This window comes from Scyliorhinus canicula, chromosome 14 (genome assembly GCF_902713615.1).
Source record: "Scyliorhinus canicula chromosome 14, sScyCan1.1, whole genome shotgun sequence".
Taxonomy (NCBI): domain Eukaryota; kingdom Metazoa; phylum Chordata; class Chondrichthyes; order Carcharhiniformes; family Scyliorhinidae; genus Scyliorhinus; species Scyliorhinus canicula.
This window is the reverse complement of record NC_052159.1, coordinates 56,004,340-56,031,873: the sequence shown is the minus strand read 5'-3', so window position 1 is coordinate 56,031,873 and position 27,534 is coordinate 56,004,340. Positions and strand designations below refer to the sequence as shown.

General features: G+C 49.8%; 1 protein-coding gene across 1 annotated transcript in view; it reads left to right on the top strand.

Moving 5' to 3' along the window:
* ift88 (intraflagellar transport 88 homolog) overlaps positions 1-27,534 on the top strand; it is a 164,606-nt gene that overhangs the window by 70,763 nt on the left and 66,309 nt on the right. The window contains exons 11-12 of the mRNA XM_038818078.1: positions 7,337-7,451; positions 15,514-15,745. Coding sequence (XP_038674006.1) covers positions 7,337-7,451; positions 15,514-15,745 — 347 coding nt within the window. The remainder of the gene's footprint in view (positions 1-7,336; positions 7,452-15,513; positions 15,746-27,534) is intronic.

Genomic DNA, 27,534 nt, shown 5'->3' with positions numbered 1-27,534 from the left:
CAGATGTGCGAGGCAATTTATTTACACAAGAGGATGGTAAATATATGGAACGCGCTGCCTGGGGAGGTGGTGGGAGCAGGTAAGATAGCGGCATTTAAGGGACATCTAGACAAATATATGAATAGGGTGGGAATGGAAGGATACAGACTCCGTAAGTGCAGATGGTTTTAGTTTAGGCAGGTACCATGGTCGGCACAGGCTTAAAGGGCTTATGGGCCTATTCCTGTGCTGTATTGTTCTTTGTTCTTTGTTCCTCATTTTTGAATTCCAACCTGCTTGAGATAAAGGCCAATTGTCTTTTTGATTACTGTTTGTACCTGTGCATCTGCTTTTAATAGTTTGTATAGAGGGCAGCACGGTAGCACAGTGGTTAGCACTGTTGCTTCACAGCTCCAGGGTCCCAGATTCGATTCCCTGAATGCGTGGAGTCTGCACGTTCTCCCTGTGTCTGCGTGGGTTTCCTCCGGGTGCTCCGGTTTCCTCCCACAAGTCCCGAAAGACGTGCTGTTAGGTAATTTGGACATTCTGAATTCTCCCTCTGTGTACCCGAACAGGTGCCGGAATGTGGTCACTAGGGGCTTATCACAGTAACTTCATTCAGTGTTAATGTAAGCCTACTTGTGACAATAAAGGTTATTATTAAATATGGACATCAAAATCCAATTGTTCCACAGTTGCTAGTCTGTCAACATCAACACAATATCCTAATATGTCTTTCTCAGATCCAAAGTGAATAATTTCAGCCTTCCCTGCATTGAACTCCTTCTGCCATAGTTTTGTCCACTCATTTGCAAACTTACAAATTAGGAGCAAGTCATTTTGGCCTTGAGCCTGCTCCATTGTTCAATAAGAAAATGGCTGATTTGATTGTAGCCTCAACTCCACTTCCCTTCCTATTCCTTCTACTGTTTGACTCCCTTTTCAATCAAGAATCTAACTCGCGTTCCGGTTGCGGCTATGCGGAGCTAAGCCGCACGTTCGGCAGCTCCCGCTATTTAGGGACTTTTGGGCCGTTTCGAGGGCCCCAAACGGCGCTGTTTTTACGCATCCCGGTGGGGGAAGGTGCCTGGAAGAACTTGCCCCACACTATATGGTGCTCACCCGGAGTGGGACGAAGAAAAAGGCTGCCGCAACTCCCCCAAAAAAACGGGGGAAGGAAAACAAAATGGCGGCCGGCGCAACACCCGAGGACTGGTGGAAGTGGGCGCAGGAGCAACAGGTCTCGCTCCTACGTTGTTTTGCTGAGCTGAAGGCTGAGCTGCTGGACTCCATGAATGCAACTACGAACAAGCTGCTTGGGACCCAGGCGGCCCAGTAGGAGTCTATTCGGGAGTTGCAGCAGCAGGCCGTTGAAAGGGAGGAGGAGGCTGTGGTCCTCGTGGGGAAAGTGGAGTTGCACGAGGCACTACATAAAAAGTGGCAGGACCGCTTGGAGGAGTTGGACGTTCGCACGAGGCGAAAGAATCTGAGGATCCTGGGCCTGGCGGAGGGGCTGGAGGAGTCGGATCTCCCGGCGTATGTGACCACGATGCTGAGCTTGTTGATGGGAGTGGGGTCCTTAAATTTGCCCCTGGAGCTTGAGGGAGCGCACAGAGTGATGGCCAGGAGGCCCAAGGCAGGTGAGCCCCCGAGGGCAGTGCTGGTGCGGTTCCACCGATTCAATGACCGGGAGTGTGTGCTGCGCTGGGCCAAGAAAGAGAGGAGCAGCAAATGGGAGAATTCGGTAGTGAGGATCTACCAGGACTGGAGTGCAGAGGTGGCTAAGCGGCGGGCCGGGTTCAACCGGACGAAGGCGGTGCTTCATGCCAAGCAGGTCAGGTTTGGAATGCTGCAGCCTGCGCGCCTGTGGGTGACATACAAGGACCGGCACCATTACTTCGAGTCCCCGGAGGAGGCGTGGGCCTTCGTACAGGCGGAGAAGCTGGACTCGAACTAGGGCCTGGGGACATACTTTTGCCGTCGTTGTTTCCGCTGTGGCTGTTTTGTTTCAACTGTTTCAACTTTTTTAACTTCGACATGTGTGTTATGTATGCTGGTTTTCTGTTTGCTCTTTTTACGGGTGGGTTTTTTTGTTGGGCATGGTTGTGGGTTAAGTGGGGAGTGTTGGGGGTTTGTGTTTTATATGTTCTCTTCTGTATGGGGCTGGGGATGGAGGTGAAAATGGATTTTGGGGAACTGCGTCAGAGGGGTGGGGTGTGGCAGTGTGAAAGCGCGGGCTTTCCTCTGGTTTCCCGCGCTGCGGGGCAGGGGGAATGGAGCTTGCGGTGGGGGCGGGGCCTCTACGGGTCTTCTATCCTGCGCTGCAGCAATGCCAAGGAGGTGTGGCAAGAGGGGGATGACCCCATGCCGGGAGGGGATAGGTTTTGGCGGGAGCTGCCGGGGTCAGCAGAAGTCAGCTGACTCACGGAAGTACCATGGAGGGTGCGTCGCGGCTAGGAGGGGTCCTAGCCTGGGGGGGGGGGGGGGGGGGGGGGGGGGAAGGAGATACCGGGTTGCTGCTGGAACGACTAGGAAGGAGCCGATAGGGGCCGGGGGGGAAAGAGGAGAGGCGTTATCGCCATGGGGAACGGGTCGAGCGGGGTGTGCTGGCCTGGGGCGAACATCTGCCAAGCTATGGCTAGTCGGCGGGGGAGGGGGGCGGGTTGCCCTCTGATCCGGCTGATTACCTGGAACGTGAGGGGGCTGAACGGGCCGGTTAAGAGAACCAGGGTGTTTTCCCATCTAAGGGGGTTGAAGGCGGACGTGGCTATGCTCCAGGAGACCCACCTGAAGGTGGCGGACCAGGTTCGTCTGAGGAAGGGGTGGGTGGGGCAGGTTTATCATTCAGGATTGGACGCGAAGAACCGGGGGGGTGGCGATTCTGGTGGGGAAGAGGGTGGTGTTTGAGGCGGCTGAGGTGGTGTCGGACAAGGAGGGCAGATATATCATGGTGAAGGGTAGGCTGCAGGGAGAGAAGGTGGTGCTGGTGAACGTATATGCCCCGAATTGGGATGATGCTGGCTTCATGAGGCGATTGTTGGGCCGCATCCCGGACCTGGAGGCAGGGGGCCTGATCATGGGGGGAGATTTTAACACAGTGCTGGATCCCACACTGGACCGGACCAGTTCAAGGACGACTAGGAGACTGGCAGCGGCCAAAGTGCTGAGGGGATACATGGACCAGATTGGAGGGGTGGATCCCTGGAGGTTTGGGAGACCGAGAGCGCGGGAGTATTCCTTTTTCTCTCACGTCCATAAGGTTTATTCCCGGATAGACTTTTTTGTCCTGAGCAGGGGATTGATTCCGAGGGTGCAGGATGCCGAGTACTCGGCCATAGCGATTTCGGACCATGCCCCGCACTGGGTTGATCTGGAGATGGGAGAGGCGCGGGACCAGCGCCCGCTCTGGCGCCTGGATGTGGGGATGCTGGCGGAGGAGGAGGTGTGTAAGAGGGTTCGGAGAAGCATTGAGGGGTATCTTGATACCAATGATACGGGGGAGGTCCAGGTTGGGATGGTCTGGGAGGCTCTGAAAGCAGTGATCCGGGGGGAGCTGATCTCCATCCGGGCCCACAGGGAAAGGAGGGAGAGGAAGGAGAGGGAGAGACTGGTGGGAGAGCTCCTGGAGGTGGACAGGAGATATGCGGAGGCACCGGAGGAAGGGTTGCTGGGAGAACGGCGCAGTTTGCAGGCCAATTTTGACTTGTTGACCACCAGAAAGGCGGAGACACAGTGGGGGAGGGCGCAGGGCGCGTATATGCGTATGGAGAGAAGGCGAGCAGGATGTTGGCGCATCAGATCCGGAGGCGAGATGCGGCTAGGGAAATTGGTGGAGTGAAGGATGGGGTGGAAATGTAGTGCAGAAGGGGACAGAAGTAAACAAGGTCTTTAGGGACTTTTACAAGGGATTGTACCGGTCGGAACTTCCGAGGGGGAGAGAGGGGATGGAGAGTTTCATGAACAGGCTATGTTTCCCAAGGGTTCAAGAGAGGCTGGTAGAGGGGCTGGGGGCGCCGATAGAGTTGGAGGAGCTAGTCAGGGGGATCGGACAAATGCAGTCAGGTAAGGCCCCGGGGCTGGACGTGTTCCCGGCGGAATTTTACAAAAAATATGCCGACCTGGTGGGTCCCCAGTTGGTGCGAACCTTCAATGAGGCATGGGAGGGGGGGGCTTTGCCCCGACGATGTCGCGGGCACTGATCTCTTTGACCCTAAAACGGGATAAGGACCCCTTGCAGTGTGGATCATATAGGCCTATCTCGCTCCTTAACGTGGACGCTAAGTTGCTGGCGAAGATCCTGGCTACCAGGATAGAGGATTGTGTGCCAGAGGTAATTCACGAAGATCAGACAGGATTTGTCAAGGGGCGGCAGCTCAACACGAATGTGCGGAGACTGCTCAATGTTATCATGATGCCGGCAGTGGAGGGGGAGGCGGAGATAGTGGTGGCGCTGGACGCAGAGAAAGCTTTTGATAGAGTTGAGTGGGGGTACTTGTGGGAGGTGCTGGAGAGGTTTGGATTTGGGGAGGGATTCATCAAATGGGTGAGGCTGCTTTACGCGGCTCCGATGGCGAGTGTAGTCACAAATGGAAGGAGATCGGAGTACTTTAGGCTCTATCGAGGGACCAGGCAGGGGTGTCCCCTGTCCCCCCTGCTCTTTGCACTGGCGATTGAACCGCTGGCCATGGCGTTGAGGGAGTCAGGGAAATGGAGGGGTCTGGTGCGGGGTTGGAAGGAGCACCGGGTATCGCTGTATGCGGACGACCTGCTGTTATATGTGGCGGACCCAGAGGGGGGAATGCCGGGGTGATGGAGCTGTTAGCGGAAATTGGGGGCTTCTCGGGCTATAAGCTAAATTTAGGAAAGAGCGAGGTATTTGTAGTGCACCCGGGAGATCAAGAGGAGGGAATTGGGAGGCCCCCTTTCAGGAGGGCAGTGAAGAGTTTCAGGTACTTGGGGGTGCAGGTGGCCAGGAGTTGGGGGGCTCTCCATAAGCTTAACTTCACCAGACTAGTGGAACAGATGGAGGTGGAATTTAAAAGGTGGGACATGGTGCCGCTATCGCTGGCGGGCAGAGTGCAATCCGTCAAAATGACAGTTCTTCCGAGGTTCTTGTTCCTCTTCCAGTGCTTGCCCATCTTTATCCTTAGGGCCTTTTTTAAAAGGGTGACCAGCAGCATCATGGGATTTGTTTGGGCGCATGGCACCCCGAGGGTGAAGAGGGTCTTCTTGGAGCGGGGTAGAGATGGGGGGGGGGGGCTGGCGTTGCCCAACCTCTCGGGGTACTACTGGGCGGCCAACGTGTCGATGGTGCGTAAGTGGGTGATGGAGGGGAGGGGGGCAGTATGGAAACGGATGGAGAGAGCGTCCTGTGGGGATACAAGCCTGGGGGTCCTGGTAACGGCGCCGTGGCCGCTCCCTCCCACGAGGTGTACCACAAGTCCGGTGGTGGCGGCTACCCTCAAGATTTGGGGGCAGTGGAGGCGACATAGGGGAGAAGTGGGGGGCTCGATGGAGGCTCCGTTAAGGGGGAACCATAGGTTCGTCCCGGGGAACATGGATGGGGGATTTCAGGGATGGTACAGAGCGGGCATTAGACAGCTGAAGGCCCTGTTTATCGACGGAAGGTTTGCGAGCCTGGGGGAGTTGGAGGAGACATTTGGGCTTCCTCTGGGAAACATGTTTAGATATCTGCAGATAAAGGCATTTGCTAGACGGCAGGTGGAGGGATTCCCTGCGCTCCCCGCGAGGGGGGTGAGTGACAGGGTGCTTTCGGGGGTCTGGGTCGGGGAGGGGAAGATATCCGATATCTACAAGCTTATGCAGGAGGTGGAAGAGGCGTCAGTAAAGGAGCTGAAAACGAAGTGGGAGGGGGAACTGGGGGAACAGATCGAAGACGATTAATTCTTCCTCCTCGTGTGCGCGGCTTAGCCTCATTCAATTCAAGGTGCTGCATAGGGCCCACATGACTGGGACGAGGATGAGTAGGTTCTTTGGGGGTGAAGATAGGTGTGTCAGGTGCTCGGGGAGTCCAGCGAACCATGCCCATATGTTCTGGGCATGCCCGGCACTGGAGGAGTTCTGGAAGTGGGTGGCGAGGACGGTGTCAAGGGTGGTGGGATCCAGGGTCAGGCCAGGATGGGGACTTGCGATCTTTGGGGTTGGGGTAGAGCCGGGAGTGCAGGAGGCGAAAGAGGCCAGCGTACTGGCCTTTGCGTCCCTAGTAGCCCGGCGAAGGATTTTGCTACAATGGAAGGACGCGAGGCCCCCAAGCGTGGAGACCTGGATCAATGACATGGTGGGCTTCATTAAGCTAGAGAAGGTCAAGTTCGCCCTGAGAGGATCGGTGCACGGGTTCTTTAAGCGGTGGCAACCTTTCCTCGACTTTCTGGCTCAACGATAGGGTACTAGGACAGTAGCAGCAGCAACGGGGGGGGGGGGGGGGGGGGGAGAGATTACTATGTTTGTTTATTTTATTTAAATTTGATTTATTTAATTTTAATTTATGGTTATGTTTTCTTGTTGGGGGGGTGGGGGGAGTGTGATACATGTGATGTTACGGTTTGGGGGGATTTGTGAGTGTTTTAGGGCAGTTAGTTGCATATTATTACTTGTTGTTATATTTTTATATTTTCTGTAAAAAATTCCAATAAAAATTATTTTTTAAAAAAGAATCTAACTCCCCCTTTGAAATATTCAATGGCCCTCCTTCCTCCCCTCTCTGGCAAAGAGAGTTTCACAGACCCATGTGTCTCTGAGAAAAAAGGAGTTCCTCACTATCATCTTAAATGTGAGATCCCTTAAATAGACATTTAGTCTGTCTATGTCCTTTTCTAAACTCCTGCTTCCATCTACACAAATTGCTAAGTTTCCTAACTAAAACTGTCTCAGCTCTTTATTTTCTCATCCAGCTGAATAATACATATGATGGAAAACTAAAATCAAATAACCATTTGGAAGTTGACATGAACCTGGTAGAAAGGTCTTAGCTATGGATAGGTTTGGGTTGTGTTCCCTGACGAAGATGAAGTTCCAGAACAAAAATATATAATATTGGAATTTGTACTGAAATGTTTAAAAGTGAACCCAGAAAAAATAATCAAAGTTCAAAAATACACTACCATCGATAAATGATCAACTGAGATGTTTAAAAGACATTTACTTGGGAAATAGCATGTTATGGGACTGGAGAAATGGCTGAAACTTGGATCAAGAAGAACTTCCAAGGTTAATAATTGGCTGGCTGAATGGCTTATTTGTGCTGCTAAGCTTCTGTAAGTGAAACATTTCAATATTCTTTTTTGCTACAAAAACAACTTTAATAAAAGTGTTTTTAAAATGTAACTTTTACTGGTAGGTCGGTTGAAGGTAAACATGGCAAATATTTACTTCAAGCAAAGAAATTATCCCAAAGCAATAAAGTTTTACCGGATGGCATTGGATCAGATATCAAGTTCCCACAAGGAGATGAGGTGGGTGTTAGTAGAACTATTATGGTGAAGCAGCTTTTCCCCCATACTTACTTAAAAAAGTTGTACGTGTATTTTGACAGTTTTATTTTACTGTTGTTTCCCAGCATCATTAAGTGTTGGCAGATTCTTTGACGGTGGAGATCATTGCAGCTAAACCTAACCCTGTTCTAATCAAATGGCCTCACGTCTGTTGTGGGTAAAGTCTTGGAGAGGATTATAAGAGATACGATTTATAATCATCTAGATAGGAATAATATGATTAGGGATAGTCAGCATGGTTTTGTGAAGGGTAGGTCATGCCTCACAAACCTTATCGAGTTCTTTGAGAAGGTGACTGAACAGGTAGACGAGGGTAGAGCAGTTGATGTGTATATGGATTTCAGTAAAGCGTTTGATAAGGTTCCCCACGGTCGTCTATTGCAGAAAATACGGAGGCTGGGGATTGAGGGTGATTTAGAGATGTGGATCAGAAATTGGCTAGTTGAAAGAAGACAGAGGGTGGTGGTTGATGGCAAATGTTCAGAATGGAGTTCAGTTACGAGTGGCGTACCACTAGGATCTGTTCTGGGGCCGTTGCTGTTTGTCATTTTTATAAATGACCTAGAGGAGGGCACTGAAGGTTGGGTGAGTAAATTTGCAGACGACACTAAAGTCGGTGGAGTTGTAGACAGTGTGGAAGGATGTTGCAGGTTACAGAGGGACATCGATAAGCTGCAGAGCTGGGCTGAGAGGTGGCAAATGGAGTTTAATGTAGAGAAGTGTGAGGTGATTCACTTTGGAAAGAATAACAGGAATGCGGAATATTTGGCTAATGGTAAAATTCTTGGTAGTGTGGATGAGCAGAGGGATCTCGGTGTCCATGTACATAGATCCCTGAAAGTTGCCACCCAGGTTGATAGGGTTGTGAAGAAGGCCTATGGTGTGTTGGCCTTTATTGGTAGAGGGATTGAGTTCCGGAGCCATGAGGTCATGTTGCAGCTGTACAAAACTCTGGTACGGCCGCATTTGGAGTATTGCGTACAGTTCTGGTCGCCTCATTATAGGAAGGACGTGGAAGCTTTGGAACGGGTGCAGAGGAGATTTACCAGGATGTTGCCTGGTATGGAGGGAAAATCTTATGAGGAAAGGCTGATGGACTTGAGGTTGTTTTCGTTAGAGAGAAGAAGGTTAAGAGGTGACTTAATAGAGGCATACAAGATGATCCGAGGGTTAGATAGGGTGGACAGTGAGAGCCTTCTCCCGCGGATGGAGGTGGCTAGCACGAGGGGACATAGCCTTAAATTGAGGGGTAATAGATATAGGACAGACGTCAGAGGTAGGTTTTTTACGCAAAGAGTGGTGAGGCCGTGGAATGCCCTACCTGCAACAGTAGTGAACTCGCCAACATTGAGGGCATTTAAAAGTTTATTGGATAAGCATATGGATGATAATGGCATAGTGTAGGTTAGATGGCCTTTAGTTTTTGACTTCCCATGTCGGTACAACATCATGGGCCGAAGGGCCTGTACTGCGCTGTATCGTTCTATGTTCTATGTACTATGCTTCCCAGCAGAGGTTACTGAAAAACAATCAGAACATAAAACTTTGATTTCTTTCTCCTTTGCAGCCCAAAGTGCTACAATGTAATGCCTCAGCTGTTGCCCTATCTGAGATCAACTAAATCAGCACAAGCCTGAGATTTGTATGATTTGTATGACTTTGTGGCACTTCCACCCTGCTTTAAACTTATTGAGCTACCTTTTAAAAAATTCGTTCATGGAATGAAGAGCTTGTCGTATGAGAAATAGTTGAGGACTCTGGGTCTATACTCGTTGGAGTTTAGAAGGATGAGGGGGGATCTTATTGAAACGTACAGGATACTGCGTGTCCTGGACAGAGTGGACGTGGAGAGGGTGTTCCCACTTGTAGGAAAAACTAGAACCAGAGGACACCATCTCGGTCTCGAGGGCCGATCCTTTAAAATAGAGATGAGGAGGAATTTCTTCAGCCAGAGGGTGGTGAATCTGTGGAACTCTTTACCGCAGAAGGCTGTGGAGGCCAAATCACTGCGTGTCTTTAAGACAGAGATAAATAGGCTCTTGATTAATAAGGGGATCAGGGGTTATGGGGAGAAGGCAGAAGAATGGGAATGAAAAAAATATCAGCCATGATTGAATGGCGGGCTGAGTGGCCTATTTCTGCTCCTATGTCTTATGGTCTGATTGGGCCAGATTTATTGCCAATCCCTGAGGGCATTTAAGAATCAAATGAAATGAAATGAAAACCATTCAACCATACAAGTGGGAACATCCTCTCCACGTCCACTCTATCCAGGGGCTGGTTTAGCACACAGGGCTAAATCGCTGGCTTTGAAAGCAGACCAAGGCAGGCCAGCAGCACGGTTCAATTCCCGTACCAGCCTCCCCGAACAGGCGCCGGAATGTGGCGACTAGGGGCTTTTCACAGTAACCTCATTGAAGCCTACTCGTGACAATAAGCGATTTTCATTTTCATTTCATTTTGATCTGGAGTCACATGTAGGCCAGACCAGGTAAGGCCAACAGATTTCCTTTCCCTAAAGGAAGTTAGTGAACCAGGTGCGTTTTCATGCCTATCGAGAATGGTTTCATGGTCACCTTTAGACTTTAATTCCAGATTTTAAAAATTGAATTCAAATTTCACCATCTGCCCATGGCGGGATTTGAACCCGGGTCTCCAAAGCATGACTCTGTGTCTCTGGATTACTAGTCCAGCAGCAATACTACTATGCCACTGCCTCCCTTAAAAAGATCAGGTCAGTGTCAAATTTTGTCTGATGATCCTTAAAATGCATTAAAGGCTCTATATACATGTAATAATTGTTTATTTTGCAACATTGCATGCTTTCATCCCTGCTTCAGCCCATCTGCTGCTGAAACTCTCATCCTAGTTTTATTCAGGCTCAGCTATTCCAATGCTCTCCTGACTCATCCACAACTTTTGTTGAGATTTGCTTACCCACTTCTGTTATTGTCAATCCACATTGTTTCTAGCTCCTCAATGCTTCCATTCTCAGAAATGTAGAAAGATCTTAGGTATGGACAGCTTTGCCTTTCCACCTCCCTTAAAGCCATCTGCTTGACCAAACGTTTGGTCATCCTTCTGATCCCTTCTACCTTAGCTTGACGTCCATTTTGCCTGATTATGCTTCTGTAAAGCATCTTGGGACATTTTTCTTTATTAAGGTTGTTGTAAGAATGCAATTTGTTGTTGCAGAAGATTCCCATTCCTGGAAATTCCAGCCTAAATGTTTACTGTAAGAATATATGTTGCTGGTGCGTTTTATTAACGACCATGAGATTGTTATGATATAGAATACAATTATACAACAACAATTTGTATTTAACATTCCAAGGCACTTCAGACAAGTATATTGTCAAACAAAATTTGACACTCAGACACACAGAGAATGAGGACAGATGATCAAAAGATTGATCAAACAGGTAACAGGAGGAGAGAAAGGAGATGAAGTTTAAGAAGGGAATTCCAGAGTTTGGGGCATAGCTAACAGAAGGTATATCCACCAGTGTTGGAATAATTAAGTTGAGTAAGAGACCAAATTAGAGGATTGGCTCAGGGTTGTTGGGCTGGAGGAAGTAGCATAGTGGTAATGTTACTGAACTAGTAATCCAGAGGCCTGGTCTTATGCTCCACAGGTCTGAGTTCAAATTCCACCATGACTATTACAATTTTTGCAACTACCTGACAACGCCCTGGTCCACAAAAAGCGAGACAAATCCAATCTGCCCCATCAATCTACCCTCAATCATCACAACGTGATGGAAATTGTTGCTGATAGTGCTATCAAGTGGCACTTACTCAGCAATAACCTGCTCACCGATACTCAGTTGGGTTCTGCCAGAGCCATTCAGCTCCAGACTTCATTACAGCCTTGATCCAAACAGCTGAATTCCAGAGATGAGGTGAGCATGACTGCCCTTGATATCAAGGCAGCATTTGATCAAGTGTGGCATCAAGGAGCCTCAGCAAAATTTAAGTCAATGAGTATCATGGGAAAGATCTCTTCCCAGCTCAAAGGAAAGATGCCTGAGGGTGCTGGAGGTCAGCCCAAGACATTGCTGCAGGAGTTCCTCCGGGTATTGTCCCAGAACCAACCACCTTCAGCTGCTGCATCAATAATCTTCCTTCTATCATAAGTTCAGAAGTGGGGATTTCCAATGATGATTGCAGTGTTTAGTACCATGTTTAGAAACTGAAGCAGTCCATGTCTGCATGGAGCAAGATCTGGACAACATTCAGGCTTGGGTTGATATGTGGTAAGCAACATTCATGTCAGACAAGTCTCAGGAATAGATTCCAACCACCTCTCCTTGACTTTCAAAGGCACTACCATTGCTGAATCCCCCACCATCCAACCTCTTCAGTTACTGTTGGCCAGAACCGTAACATGACCAGTCATATAAATACTATCGTTATAAGAATTAAATCAAAGCCTCGGAATTCTGTAGCGATTAACTCAATTCCTGACTCCTAAAGCTGTAGCCATATGAAGGGCACAAATCAGAAGTGTGATGGAATATTCTCCACTTGTCTAGATGAGTGCAGCTCCAACAAAACTCAAGCAGCTTGACACCACCCAGGGCAAAGCAGCCAACTTGATTGGCACCCATGCTTCACCTTAAACATATACTCCCTCCACCACTGGTGCAGAGTGGCAACAGTATGTACTATATATAAGATACACTGCAGCAACTCATCAAGGCTCCTTCAACAGTGCCTTGCAAACCCATGACTCCTACCACCTTGAAGAACAGGGTGACATACACATGATAACACCATAACCTGCAAGTTCACCTCCAGACATACACCATCCTGACTTGGAACTATATTACAGTGCCTTCAAAGTCACTGAATCAAAATCCTCAAACTTGCACCCTAACAGCATTGTCAAAGCTTTGACAGCTGTCTGAGGCTGAACCAGACTGTTTACAACCTTGGTGTCAAACCTGACCCAGAGGCGAGTTCCTGATCACATCCTCTCCAGGAGCCAATGTAAGCAGAGATGATGAATGAACTAGACTTTGTGAATGTTACAATCTGGGCAGCAGAATTTTGGATGGCCTGAAGCTAATGGAAGGTAGATGATGGGAGGCTGGCCTGATCATTGTTAGAATAGCCAGGCCTACAGGTAACAAAGGCATTAATGAACGTTTCAGCAGAAAATGAGCTGAGGCAAGGGCAGAGTTGAGCAAAGTAAAACAGGTGGAAGTAGGTGGTCTTGGGGATGGAGAGGATGTGATCAGAAACTCGCCTCTGGGTCAAGTTTGACACCAAGGTTACAAACAGTCTGGTTCAGCTCAGACAGTTGTCAAGGAGAGGGATGGAGTTTGTGGCAGGAACCAAAGACCATGGCATTGGTCTGCCCAAGTTTATTTGGAGGAAGTTTCTATTCCGCGATAACTGGATATAAGGTAAACAGTCTGATGATTTAGAGACATGATGATTGGAGAGAACCACCTGAATTCAATTCCCCCTGAAGACTATCTTCAATAACCATTCTAATTGAAAGTAATTTAAAATCTTATTGCCAAAGAACATGAAACAATTGTTGCACAGGGATGAAAACTTCAGTTATGTAGATAGACTGAAGAAGTTGGGACTTTTATCCTGGGGAGGAGATGATTGAGAGGAGATTTGATAGAGGTATTCAGAATCATGAGAAATCTGTTCCCTCTGGTGAAAAGATCAAGAATGAGAAGGTACAGATTTAAGATAGTTTGGAAAAAGAAGCACTGGGGATATGAGAAACATTTTCACACAGTTAAGATCTGGAATGCGCTGCCTGATAGTGTGGTGGTGACAGGTTCAATCGAGGTATTCAAGAGGGAATTTGATTATTATCTGAAAAGGAAGAATGTGCATGGTTCTGAGGAGAAGGTGGGACGATGACACTAGGTGAATTGTTCCTTCAGAGAACCGCGCAGACACAAAAAAACCCAAATGGCCTTCTGTTACAGACTTCAAACCAAACCCCAACGACGGGCTAAGACACTGGACCAGAACCACGTTTTTTTTATTTTCAAGACTGTACAGAAAGATTTTGATTTGATTTGATTAGATTTACTGTCACATGAACCGAAGTACAGTGAAAAGTATATTACTGCGGCTGAGGGAATGTACACAGTACGTACATAGTAGACAAAAGAATAATCAACAGAGAACATTGACAAATGGTACATTGACAAACAGTGATTGGTTACAGTGCAGAACAAGGGGCCAAACAAAGGCCCCTTTACAGGATTTTTTTATCTCTGTGAACTCTGCGCAGCCCCTCAAAGATGGGTCAGTCCATCATGAACTCATCATCGCTATTTGGACTTTGGATTACCCACTCCTGTTTACACAAAAGAACTGGGTCAAGCTGTGAATATGCAACTAACCTCCAATTTATGGACAAAAGAGGCCATCAGATTCTGTAATGGGCTAATGGCTGGTCAGACAACAGTATCCTGGAGGACAATGGATCTTGAGTGAATCAGCCCAGCTGAAAAGGCATATCCTGTTTATTCCCATTAACAAGTTTAAGTCTAGCATCGGGGGGAAACAGGGGGCTCGATGGAGGCTCCACTGGGTGGCAACCATCGGTTCATCCCGGGGAACACTGATGGGGGATTCAGGGGGTGGCAAAGGGCGGGCATCAGCAAATTGAGGGACCTGTTTATTGGCGGGAGGTTTGCGGGCCTGGGGGAACTGGAAGATAAATTTGGCCTTCCCCAGGGGAACATGTTCAGATACCTGCAGGTAAAGGCGTTTGCTAGGCGACAGGTAGAGGGATTCCCTTTGCTGCCCTCGCAGGGGACGATGGACAGAGTGCTTTCGGGGGTGTGGGTAGGAGAGGGGAAGGTGTCTGACATCTATAAGGTAATGCAGGAGGTGGAGGAGTCGTCAGTGGAGGAGCTGAAGGCTAAATGGGAGGAGGAACTCGGGGAGCAGATAGAGGACGGGACTTGGGCGGAGGCCTTGGAGAGAGTCAACTCTTCCTCCTCATGTGCGAGGCTTAGTCTCATCCAATTTAAGGTGCTGCATTGGGCCCACATGTCCGGGACTAGGATGAGTAGGTTCTTCGGGGGTGAGGACAGGTGCACCAGATGTTCGGGGAGTCCTGCGAACCACGGCCATATGTTCTGGGCATGCCCAGCACTGGAAGAATTCTGGAAGGGGGTGGCGGGGACGATGTAGAGGGTGGTTGGATCCAGGGTCAAACCAGGGTGGGGACTCGCGATTTTTGGAGTTGCGGTAGAGCCGGGAGTGCAGGAGGCGAAAGAGGCCGGTGTCCTGGCCTTTGCGTCCCTGGTAGCCCGGCGGAGGATTCTGTTACAATGGAAGGATGCAAGGCCCCCAAGCGTGGAGACCTGGATCAGTGACATGGCGGGATTTATAAAATTGGAAAAGGTCAAATTTGCCCTGAGAGGATCAATACAAGGGTTCTATAAACGATGGCAGCCTTTTCTGGACTTCCTGGCTCAGAGATAGGTAACTGGGTCAATAGCAGCAGCAACCCCGGGGGGGGGGGGGGGGGGGGGGGGGGTGCATTATTGTAGTGTTTATTCTGTAACTTTATAGTGTGTTAATTTGCATTGTTGTTAAAATGCTGGGTTGTTCATGGGGATGGGGCGAATGTGTATGATTGTTAATATTATTGTTATTTTCGGTATTTTACTAAGGTGCGTCAATGTTGTATAAAATCAAAATTTCTCAATAAAAATTATTTAAAAAAAAAAAACAAGTTTAAGTCTGAATGGAACAGTGTAACACAGGCCAGGTGTGGGCATATACCTCTGACTCCGTGCTCGCAGTTTAACCCTCAGGCTAATAACCCCTAAATTGCCCACTACATCATCGATCCAATTTCCTAACATCTCCCAATCTTCACAGTTCTGTGTTGTAACAATATGGGGAAACCTTTTATTTTGCGGCTCTAACGAGGTATGGAATGTAATACTGAAGGCTAATTTATAATTGAACATCAGTTGTCCATAGCTTTTTTCTTCTTATCAAATTATATTTTTTTCTTTTTAAATAGGATTAAAATAATGCAGAACATTGGTGTTGTATTTGTCAAAATGGGACAGTACTCTGACGCTATCACCTCCTTTGAGCATATTATGAGTGAAAGCCCAAATTTAAAAACCAGCTTTAACCTCATTCTGTGCTACTTTGCCATTGGCGATCGTGAAAAGATGAAGAAAGCATTCCAGAAATTGATAGTGGTCCCACTTGGTATTGACGAAGATGATAAATATATTCCGCCTAATGTAAGTAAATTAGCATTAATGGCAATAAGATAGCAGGTGCATTTTGATTATCTGTGCAAAATTACTCAATGCATTATTTAAGCCTGTAAAAATATGAACTTATTTCTGATCTAAAAGTCTAAATTAATACTGTATTTTGAAGAACAAAGAAAACCGTAACAGTTACGTCTCTGGTCTTTTCTTCTAACAGCTGCTTGAGTGCATTTGTTTCATAGATCATTGTATTTGCATCTCAAGCCGAGCCTTAACTGTTCATTTGACATAACTTAATTTGAGCTCAAAGTATACCAAGTTCAGAATCATTGACTGACATGACTCTGCATTCCTGAGTGAAAATGGACTTTATTTTGGTTACATCAGTCTGTTATTCATGTTGCAAAGGAAAACAAATAAGCATGTTTATTTCCTGATTTTCTTTCCTATTGCCAATGACTCGTGACCTCAAGATTCAGAACATAGGATAATAGGGCAGAGTACTTTCTATTGCTGTCATAATTTGCCTGGATCCAGTTGGTATTGGAAGGCTATCTATCCATTCCATTCGCAGCCGCCTTATATACCATTTTGAGGTGATGAATAAGTGCATGGTAAATATTGGGGGCTTCATGTGAGTTTATTTCTCTCTCCAGTCAGTATGAGACTCTGAGGTCAATGTTGAGATTTTTTGTTAGTAACTCCATTCTTCTCCAACATAATCTCTCTACCCCTCTCCCCATAACCCTCAAGAGATGTAATTTATACAATTGACATTTTATTAGCTCCTATTTTTTTAAGTTTAGTGTACCCATTTCATTTTTTCCAATTAAGGGGCAATTTAGCATGGCCAATCCACCTAGCCTGCACATCTTGGGTTGTGGGGGCGAAACCCACGCAAACATGGGGAGAAACGTGCAAACTCCACACAGACAGTGACCCAGAGCCGGAATTGAACCTGGGACCTCAGCACCGTGAGGCTGCAGGGCTAACCCACTGCGCCACCGTGCTGCCCAGCTCCTATTTTTGATAGTTTATTTTTCTTCTTATGCGCACTTTGTTTTCATTTTCACATTGTGGGCTGGGTTTTATGAGGTGCTGTGTTCCTAGCACCTCCTCCCCTCTCCAAACTACAAAGTTCGTTGGGAGGGTGGCATGGTGGCGCAGTGGTTAGCACTGCTGCCTCATGGCGCTGAGGACCTGGGTTCGAGCCCGACCCCGGGTGACTGTCCGTGTGGAGTTTGCAGTCTCCCCGTGTTTGCGTGGGTCTCACCCCCACAACCCAAAGATGTGCAGGATAGGTGAATTGGCCACACTAAATTGGCCCTTCCTCCCCAGATTCCCAGTGTCCTTGACTTCACAATGATTCTTCAACAATGACAGTGGCACACTTCCGGTTGCGACTATGCAGAGCTAAGTCGCACGTTCAGCAGCTCCCGCTTAGAACGGACTTTTGGGCTCTTTTCATGGCCCCCAACGGCAATTTCCTGATGTGGGAAGCAGTTTGCAGCATTCCCCCGACAGTGTATGGCTTGGATCAGGAGCGGGTCGACTAAAAAAGTGGTGGTGAAGCCAAAGAAAGTGCGAGGGAAGAAGAGCAAGATAACGTCGGGCGGAGACCAAGCAGCGTGGATGCAGTGGGCGGAGGAGCAACAGGAGGCTCTCCAGCGCTGCTTCAGGGAGCTTAAAGCGGACCTGCTGGAGCCAATGAAGGCTTCCATTGATAAGTTGCTGGAGACGCAGGCGGTGGCGATCCGCGAGGTCCGACAGAAGGTCTCGGAGCACGAAGATGAGATCTTGGTCCTAGCGGTAAAGGTGGAGGCGCACGAGGCACTCCACAAGAAATGGCAGGACCGGTTCGAAGAGATGGAGAATCGGTCGAGGCGGAAGAAACTGCGGATCCTGGGCCTCCCGGAGGGGCTGGAGGGGTCGGACATGGGGGCCTATGTGGTCACTATGTTAAACTCACTGATGGGAGCGGGGTCCTTCCTGGGGGCCCTGGAGCTGGAAGGGCCCCATAGAGTGCTGGCGAGGAGGCCCAAGGCTAACGAGCCGCCGCGGGCGGTGCTGGTGCGGTTTCAACAATTCGCTGATTGGGAGTGTGTCCTCAGGTGGGCCAAGAGAGAGCGGAGCAGCAGGTGGGAGAACGCGGAGGTTCGAATTTATCAGGACTGGAGTGCGGAGGTGGCGAAGAAGCGGGCCAGGTACAACTGGACGAAGGCGGTGCTGAGCAGGAAGGGGGTGAAGTTCGGAATGTTGCAGCCGGCGCATCTGGGTCACCTACAAGGACCGGCATCATTATTTCGAGGCCCCGGAGGAGGTGTGGGCCTTTGTTCAGGCCGAAAAGTTGGACACAAACCGAGGGTCGGGGTGGGGGCCGTGCATTGGGATGGTTGGGGATTGCTGAGGTTGTGTTACACTTCGAGTGGAGGTTCTTTTTGTTTGTTCTCTGTTCTTGTTTTATCGTGATTTTGGGTGGATGTTGGGGGTGAGTTGGACACTGATTTGGTTAGATCCGTCGGGTGGGTTAGTGAAGGGAGGCAAATAAATGGAGTAGGGGGTGGAGGGTCGGTAGGGGGGATGGGGCCCCCGCGGGGGAGGGGAAGGCCCGAGATGGGGGAGAGAGGACTGGGCCTGTGAATAGGAGCTGCGCCAGAGGAGGCGGGGCTGGGCAGGTGGAAAGCGCGGGCTTTTTTCCCGGGCTGAAGGCTGGGTTGCTGCTGGTATGGTCAAGGGGAGATGGAGCGAGTTAGAGGGGGTCGGGACAGGGGTCTGCCGCCGTGAGGAACGGGCCGAGTGTGGGGTGTGGGCGCGTGGCTGGCCGCGGAGGGGTTATGGCTAGTCGGCGGGGGAGGGGCGCGGGCCGCCCCCTGGTCCGGCTGATAACCTGGAACGTAAGGGGACTGAACGGGCCTATTAAGCGGGACCGGATGTTTGCGCACCTGAAGGCGGATGTGGTCATGCTCCAGGAGACACACCTGAAGGTGGCGGACCAGGTAAGATTGAGGAAGGGGTGGGTAGGCCAGGTGTTCCAATCAGGGCTAGATGCAAACAATCGGGGTGTGGCGATTCTACTGGGAAAGAGGGTTTCGTTCGAGGTGTCGAGCATTGTGGCAGATAATGGAGGTAGGTACGTAATGGTAGGTGGTAAGCTGCAAGGGGAGAGGGTGATACTGGTTAATGTTTACACCCCGAACTGGGACGATGCAGGTTTTATGCGGCGCATGCTAGGCCGAATCCCGGACCTGGAAGTGGAGGGCCTAATAATGGGGGGAAGACTTCAACACGGTGTTGGATCCGACCCTGGATCGCTCCAGATCCAGGATGGGCAGGAGGCCGGCGGCGGCTAGAGTACTGAGGGGGTTTATGGACCAGATGGAAGGGGTAGATACTTGGAGATTTGCAAGGCCGAGGGCTAGGGAATTCTCATTTTTCTCACATGTTCATAAGGCCTATTCCCGGATCGATTTCTTCGTTATGAGTCGGGTGCCGATCACGCGTGTAGGGGATACCGAGTACGCGGTGATAGCCACTTCAGATCATGCCCCGCATTGGGTAGACTTGGAGCTGGTGGAGGAGAGACACCAGCGCCCGCTGTGGCGCTTGGATGTGGACTGTTGGCAGATGAGGAGGTGAGCGAGTGGGTTCGCGGCAGCATAGAGAGATACCGGGAGGCTAACGACAATGGGGAGGTTCGAGTGGGGACGGTCTGGGAGGCGCTGAAGGCAGTGGTCAGGGGAGAGCTAATCTCCATTAGGGCCTGTAGTAATCCACGGGAGGCAGGAGTTCCGTCATCACACCAATATTTATTTACAATAACGATATCACAGGAGCAGCTACAAACAGTGCTGCTAGCAGTCCAGTCAACTTAAGACTGGCTCACAAAGCCTACACAGGTGCTTATATGGGCCCCCTCAATGAGCTATCATTGAGGGAGCTCATACTCCAATGGCCAACCAATAAGCTAATTGGAGTTCATTACACCCCTCCCCCCACAAGGTCCGAGGAATTCCTGCTAGCTGGCATTCCTCTGAGCTTCTTCCTGCTCCTCATGTCTGGGTCTGTCACCTCTGTGTCGTTCGCCGGGTCATTCTCCGAAGTGGGCGGTGTGTACCTTATAGGTGCCTGTCTTTTCCTTGACGACCTCCTTGGAAGTTGTTCTTCCTCCTCCTTGGGGAGAGGTGTCGCGGCGGCCTCGTCGAACGTGTCCATCTCTGACTCTGACGACTGGATGACGGGGTCTGGAGAAATTGCTCGGGGCTGGGGTGTAGGTATCCTTTTTGTCTGGGCTATCACAGCTTGAGGTGGTCCTGCTTCGCCTGCGTCCAGGTGTGGTTCCGCTGCCCTTATTTGGTCTAGGTGTTTCTTCAGCACCTTACCTCCTATCGAAACCTCATAGGATATGGGCCCTGTTTGGGACTCTACCGTGCCTTTGACCCACGTTGGTTATTCCCATAATTCTTGACCCAAACCGGTGCCCCCACCTGGAAATGTCTCTGCTGCCGACTATTATCATGCCCCCTGCGTTGGGCATCCTGTTGTTTCTCCACTTTCCCTGTTAAATTTTGGGAAAAGGAGACTCAGCCTCGTTTGCAGCCACCTTCCCATTAAGAGTTCAGCTGGCGGTATGCCCGTTGTGGAATGCGGTGTGGTCCTGTAATCAAACAGCCAGCGGGAGAGCTTTGTGTCCATTGACGCTGCCGGCTGCTTCTTGAGTCCCGCTTTAAGTGTCTGAACCGCTCTCTCTGCCAGGTCGTTGGTCGCTGGATGGTAAGGGGCCGTTTTGATGTGACGGACTCCGTTTTCCTTCAGGAATTTTCCAAATTCCCCACTTGTGAATGCCGTTCCGTTGTCCGACACCAATACCTCTGGAAGTCCATGTGTTGCAAACGAGGCCCTGAGCTTTTCAATTGTCGATGCTGTGTTTGCTGCATTTACCCGGTGGACGTCCAACCATTTGGAGTGGGCGTCCACTATCACCAAAAACATTGAGCCCATGAAAGGGCCGGCGTGGTCAATATGCAGGCGGGTCCACGGTCTGCCTGGCCATTCCCACGGGTGCAATGGCGCCGCTGGTGGCACTCTTTGCCCCTGTTGGCACTCCTGGCACCGACGTACCAAGGCTGCTATGTCTGTGTCCAAACCTGGCCACCAAATGTAGCTTCGAGCTAGCATCTTCATTTTAGACACCCCTGGGTGTCCGTGATGTAACTCAGTTAAGATTGCCTGACGGCCCTGAGCTGGGACTATTACCCGGGCTCCCCATAATAGGATACAGTCTTCTACGGTTATTTGGTCCCTTCTGCTCCAGTATGGGTGCATCTGGGGCTCCACTGGTCTTTCCAGTTCCCCTGTTAGCAGTAAATGCTTCATCTTGGCTAAAACTGGGTCTTTTTGTACCCACAACCGAATATATTGTGCGTCTACTGGTAGGGTGTCCAAAAAATTTAGAGTCATTACTGTCTCCTCTACTTTTGGTATTTGCGGCGGAGTGTCCGGGAGGGGAATCTGCTCATAGCATCTGCATTTGCTACTCGCGTTCCCGGTCTGTGCTCCAGAACGTACCTATACGCCGCCAGTAGCAACGCCCAGCGTTGGATTCTAGCTGATGCAATCGGGGGTATTGACTTGCCTTCTTTTAATAACCCTAATAACGGCTTATGGTCCGTCACTATGGTGAATTTCCGCCCGTACAGATACTGGTGAATTTTTCTTACTGCGAATATCACCGCCAGTCCTTCCTTCTCGATTTGGGCGTACTTCCTCACAAGTGACCACCAACTCCTTCCTTGGGTCATAATGCGCTAGGACATTTTCGGATGACAGCTGTTCCTTAATGTCCCTAAATGCTCGGTTTTGGCGGGCGGACCATTTCCATTCTTGCCCCATTTTTAGTAGCTGGCGGAGGGGTTTTAGGATGGACGCCCTATTTTCAATAAATTTTCCATAATAGGTTACCAACCCTAGAAATGATCGTAACTCCTGGACCGTGGTGGGAGCTGGGGCTTCTTTTATTACCCTTACTCTGTCTTCTAATGGGTGTAAGTCTGACTCATCTACTTTATATCCCAGGTACGTCACTTGTGGGGCCAGAAAAACACATGTTTCCCTTTTTAGCCGTACGCCTGCCTTTGCGAAACGCCTGAGCACTTCCTCCAGGTTCCTTAAGTGTTCCCTGTTTGTCCTACCCATGATTAAGACATCGTCCAAATAAATCGCCACCTGCGGTAGTCCCTGCAGAATATTTTCCATTGTACGCTGGAATATAGCGCAGGTTGATGCCACTCCGAAAGGTAGCCAAGTATAACGAAAAAGGCCCTTCAGGGTGTTGATCGTAGCGAACTTCTGGGAGTCCTTGTCCAGTTTTAACTGCAGGTAGGCGTGGCTCATGTCCAGTTTCGTGAACAAAAGCCCACCTGTCAATTTGGCATATAGGTCATCTATTTTCGGGATTGGGTATTTGTCCAGCAGTACGTATTTGTTTACCGTCTGTTTGAAATCCCCACAGAGATGTATCGAGCCGTCTGGCTTCAAAATTGGTACCACCGGCAGTACATCAGACTGTACTGGTCTGATAATGCCGTTGCGCCGTAACCTTTCTATTTCGTCATCTACTTTCTTCCTTAATGCAAAAGGTACCGGCCTGGCCTTACAAAATTTCGGAAGGGCTTCTGGGTCCACGTGCAAAGTTGCTTTGGCGCCTATGATTTCCCCCAAACCTTCCTGGAAGACCTCCGGGTATTTTTGGAGTACTCCACTCAACTGCCCGCTTCCACTCTGGAAAATTTTCATCCAATCTAATTTTAGGCCTTTCAGCCAGTTTTGTCCAATTAAGCTCGGTCCGGAGCCCTCTACTATCGTCAACGGTAATCTGAGCAATTGTTTCTCATATTCCACGGGTACATGAGTCATGCCTAGAACTTCCAGGGGTTCCCCCGTGTAGGTTTTAAGTTTCGTCGATGTTTTTGTTAGGGTTAGTGGCTGGAGTCTGTCTTTGATTTTTCTAAATGCTGCCACTCCCATTACTGATACGGCCGCACCCGTGTCTATTTCCATTATTGTCGGCCGCCTGTTCACCCGTGGGGTAACCTTAATGGGTTCTGCTTTCTTCGTTGCAATATTATACAATTGTTCCCCTTCGGAGGAGGATGGGGCGTCTAGGTTGTGTACTTCCCTGCATCCCCACCTGTTATTCCTCTTTTGCCACCTTCTAGGGTCTCTGTCACTGTTATCCCACTCTGTCTGGTGCCAGAAACGGTCCTTCTCTGTTGGGGTGCCTCAGCCGGTACTTCCCTCTGTCTCCAGTTAGTCCTGGCAGACTTGGGGGCAGTTCTGGGGTTTTCCTTTTTCCCTCTATTCCTCAGGCTTTTCCTGAGAGCGGCTATCTGGTAGCAGGACCCGTTATGGTAGTCCCTCTCACAGGTATCTACCTCCATTGGCGTGCCCTGTAGTTCCTGTGCCCCGCTTGCTGCCTTTTCTAGGGACAGTGCGAGCTGTAACGCCTGCCTGCAGTCTAGCTCCGTTTCCGCCAACAGGCGTTTCTGTATTGTGAGGTCGTTTATACCACACACTAACCGGTCCCGAAGCATTTCATTTAGCGTCGGGCCGAACCTACATTTTTCCGCCAGCCTTCTCAGGCGGGTCTAGAAATTCGTGACTGACTCCCTGTCTTCCCACTTCGCTGTGTAGAATCTGTACCTACAAAATGAGGGGTGGTTTTGGGTCGTAGTGCTCTTTCACCAATTCCGTTAATTCTTGGAAGGTTTTTGTGTCCGGCGCATCGGGATAAGTCAGACTATGTATAATGGCGAAAGCTGAGGGTCCGCACGCCGACAGCAGATAAGCCATGTTCTTTCGTCTGTCAGTATATCATTTGCCCGGAAGAAGTAACACATTCTCTCCACATACTGGGACCAGTCCTCAATAGCCGGGTCGAATGCCTCTAACCTCCCAAAAAACGGCATTTTTTAAATGGCAAGGCTTACCCTCCGAGTGCGGCAGCTGGTCTCCGCAAAATTCTTAGTTTACCTCGTCGCCACTGTAGTAATCCACGGGAGGCAGGAGTTCCGTCATCACACCAATATTTATTTACAATAACGATATCACAGGAGCAGCTACAAACAGTGCTGCTAGCAGTCCAGTCAACTTAAGACTGGCTCACAAAGCCTACACAGGTGCTTATATGGGCCCCCTCAATGAGCTATCATTGAGGGAGCTCATACTCCAATTGGCCAACCAATAAAGCTAATTGGAGTTCATTACAGGGCCCATAAGGATAGGAGAGAGGCGAGGGAGAGGCTGGTGGGGGAGATGGTGAGGGTGGACAGGAGATACGCGGAGGAGCCGGAGGAGGGACTGTTATGGGAGAGGCGTAGCCTCCAGGCCGAATTCGATCTGTTGACCACCAGGAAGGCGGAGGCGCAGTGGAGGAAGGCCTAGGGGGCGATCTATGAGTATGGGGAAAAGGCAAGCCGGATGCTGGCGCATCAGCTTCGGAAGCGGGACTCAGCTAGGGAGATTGGGGTAGTTAAGGACAGGAGGGGGAGTGTGGCGCGAAGTGGGGTTGACATCAATGGGGTCTTCAGGGACTTTTATGAGGAAGTGTATCGGTCCGAGCCCCCACTGGAGGAGGGAGGAATGGGCCGCTTTCTGGACCAACTGCAGTTGGGTCTTGCAGTCCGATTTCGCTGTTAAATGTGGATGTTAAGGTGCTGGCGAAGGTCTTAGCCTCGAGAATTGAGGTTGTATACCGCAGATCATTCATGAAGACCAGACTGGGTTCGTGAAGGGGAGGCAATTGAATGCGAATGTGCGATGGCTCCTGAACGTCATTATGATGCCGGCAAGTGAGGGGGAGGCGGAGATAGTGGCGGCGATGGACACTGGGAAGGCCTTTGATCAGGTAGAATGGGGGTACTTGTGGGAGGTGCTGAAGAGGTTCGGGTTTGGGGAGGGGTTCATCAGGTGGGTCAGGTTGTTTTATGAGGCCCCGGTGGCCACGAACAAGAGGAGGTCTGTTCGGCTGTATCGAGGGACGAGGCAGGGGTGTCCCCTGTCCCCCCTGCTCTTCGCACTGGCGATTGAACCACTGGCTATGGCACTGAGGGAGTCGAGGAACTGGAGGGGGCTGGTGCGGTGCGGTACGGGGAGGAGCATAGGGTATCGCTCTATGCGAATGACCTGCTACTTTATGTCGCGGACCCGGTGGGGGGCGGATGCCGGAGGCAATGAGGATCCTCAGGGAGTTCGGAGAATTTTCAGGGTATAAGCTCAACATGGGGAAGAGCGAGCTGTTCGTGGTTCACCCAGGAGATCAGGAGAGGGGGATTGGTGAGCTCCCACTAAAACGGGCGGAGAGGAGCTTTAGATATTTGGGGGTCGAGGTGGCCAGGAGCTGGGGGGCCCTGCGTAGACTTAATTTCACGAGGCTGGTGGAGCAGATGGAGGAGGAGTTCAACAGGTGGGATGCGCTACCGCTGTCTTTGGCGGGTAGGGTGCAGTCAGTGAAGATGACGGTGCTCCCAGGGGTTTTGTTTCTGTTCCAGTGCCTCCCCATTCTTATCCCGAAGGCCTTTTTTAGACGGGTCAATAGGAGCATAACGGGGTTTGTATGGGCACGTGGGACTCCGAGGGTGAGAAGAGTATTCCTGGAGCGGAGCAGGGATGTGGGGGGGAGAGGGGCTGGCGCTGCCCAATCTCTGTGGATACTACTGGGCTGCTAATGTGGCGATGGTGCGCAAGTGGGTGCTGGAGGGGGAGGGGGCAGCATGGAAGAGGCTGGAAACGGCGTCTTGTGAGGGTACGAGTCTGGAGGCGCTGGCAACGGCGCTGCTGCCGCTCCCTCCAACGTGGTATACCACGAGCCGGTGGTGGCGGCTACCCTCACAATCTGTGGGCAGTGGAGGCGGCACAGGGGGGAGTTGGGGGCCTTGGTGTGGACCCCGATATGAAGAAACCATCAGTTTGTCCTGGGGAGGATAGATGAGGGTTTGCGGGGTGGCACAGGGCAGGGATAAGGAGGTTGGGGGACCTATTCGTGGATGGGAGGTTTGCGAGCCTGGGTGAGCTGGAGGAGAGGTACAGGCTCCCCCCGGGAAAAGCCTTTAGGTACCTACAGGTAAGGGCGTTTGTTAGGCGGCAAGTGGTGGGATTTCCGCTGCTGCCGCCATGCACGGTACAGGATAGGGTGCTCTCAGGGGTGTGGGTTGGAGAGGGGAAGATTTCGGCAATATACCAGGTGATGCAGGAGGAGGAGGAGGCCTTGGTGGAGGAACTGAAAGGTAAGTGGGAGGAGGAGCTTGGGGAGGTGATCGAGCAGGGGACTTGGGCAGATGCCCTAGGGAGAGTCAACTCTTCCTCTTCGTGTGCGAGGCTCAGCCTCATACAGTTCAAGGTGTTGCATAGGGCACACATGACCGGGACAAGGATGAGCCGGTTTTTTGGGGGTGAGGACAGGTGTTTTATGTGCTCAGGGAGCCCAGCAAACCACACCCATATATTCTGGGCATGCCCAGTACTGGAGGAATTTTGGAAGGGCGTAGCGAGGACGGTGCTGAGGGTGGTAGTGTCCAGGGTCAAACCGGGCTGGGGGTTCGCAATATTTGGGATTGCAGAGGAGCCGGGAGTGCAGGAGGCGAAAGAGGCTGGTATTCTGGCCTTTGCGTCCCTGGTAGCCCGGCGGAGGATTCTTCTCCAGTGGAGGGATGCGAGGCCCCCAAACGTTGAGGCCTGGATCAATGACATGGCGGGGTTTATCAAATTGGAAAGGGTGAAATTTGTTTTGAGGGGGTCGGTACAGGGGTTTTTCAAGCGGTGGCAACCGTTCCTAGACTTCCTGACAGAAGGGTAGACAACAATCAGTGGCATCAGCAACCCGGGGGAGGGGGGAGGGGGGGGGGGGGTCTATATACTGGAGATTTTGCCTGGGTGTATATATTTGCTTTGTGTTTGGGCGTTAATTTATTATTTTTGTTACTGAATTTCCTTTACATTTTTTGCATTTTGTACTTTATATTTTTGTTGTTGATATTTTGTGAAACCTTTAATAAAAATTATTTTTAAAAAAAACAATGACAGTGACACATATTTGACAGAGACTATCTTTTTTCCCTGAATATGCAAGTATGCCCTTTTTTTGCGTGCAGAAGTTCCAAAATATTATTCTCACTTTCTTCTGGTCATATGGAAAAACTCTAATTTGCCTCTAGTTCACAGACAGGCTTCTCTTTTTCCTACTTCAAAGAGACATCCTCTTTCCCAGTATGTTCTTTTACCATAGCTTCCAACTCCTTCTGCTCTTGCTGCTTTCTAATGTGGCGAGAAGGAATTTCTGATCTGACAAAACTGTTGTGAAGTCAGAAATTCTCCATTGTTGATACAGTGTCATATAGATTAATGCAATAAATTAGCCTATCTTTACTCAACATTGCTTCAGGACGTCATCTATCTTTCTTTTGGAATTTGATTCTACAGGTTAAATCCAGAATGGGTTCAAGATTTATAGTGACTCATGGGAGAAACCTGAATGTTACAGGAGTGATTATTTACAGACATTTTTAATTTACAAGCACACACTTAGCAATAAAGTCTCTGCTGACTTATTATAAAATACGCAGATTGATATTTTTCTGACCCCCCTATTTATTCTGTTAATCATACAATTGTGTCATAGTTGTTTACAGCACAGAAATAGGTAATTTATCCCATTAACAATAATAATCTTTATTAGTGTTACAAGTAACAACTGCAATGAAGTTACTGTGAAAATCCCCTAGTCGCCACACTCGGGCATCTATTCGGGAACACGAGGGAGAATT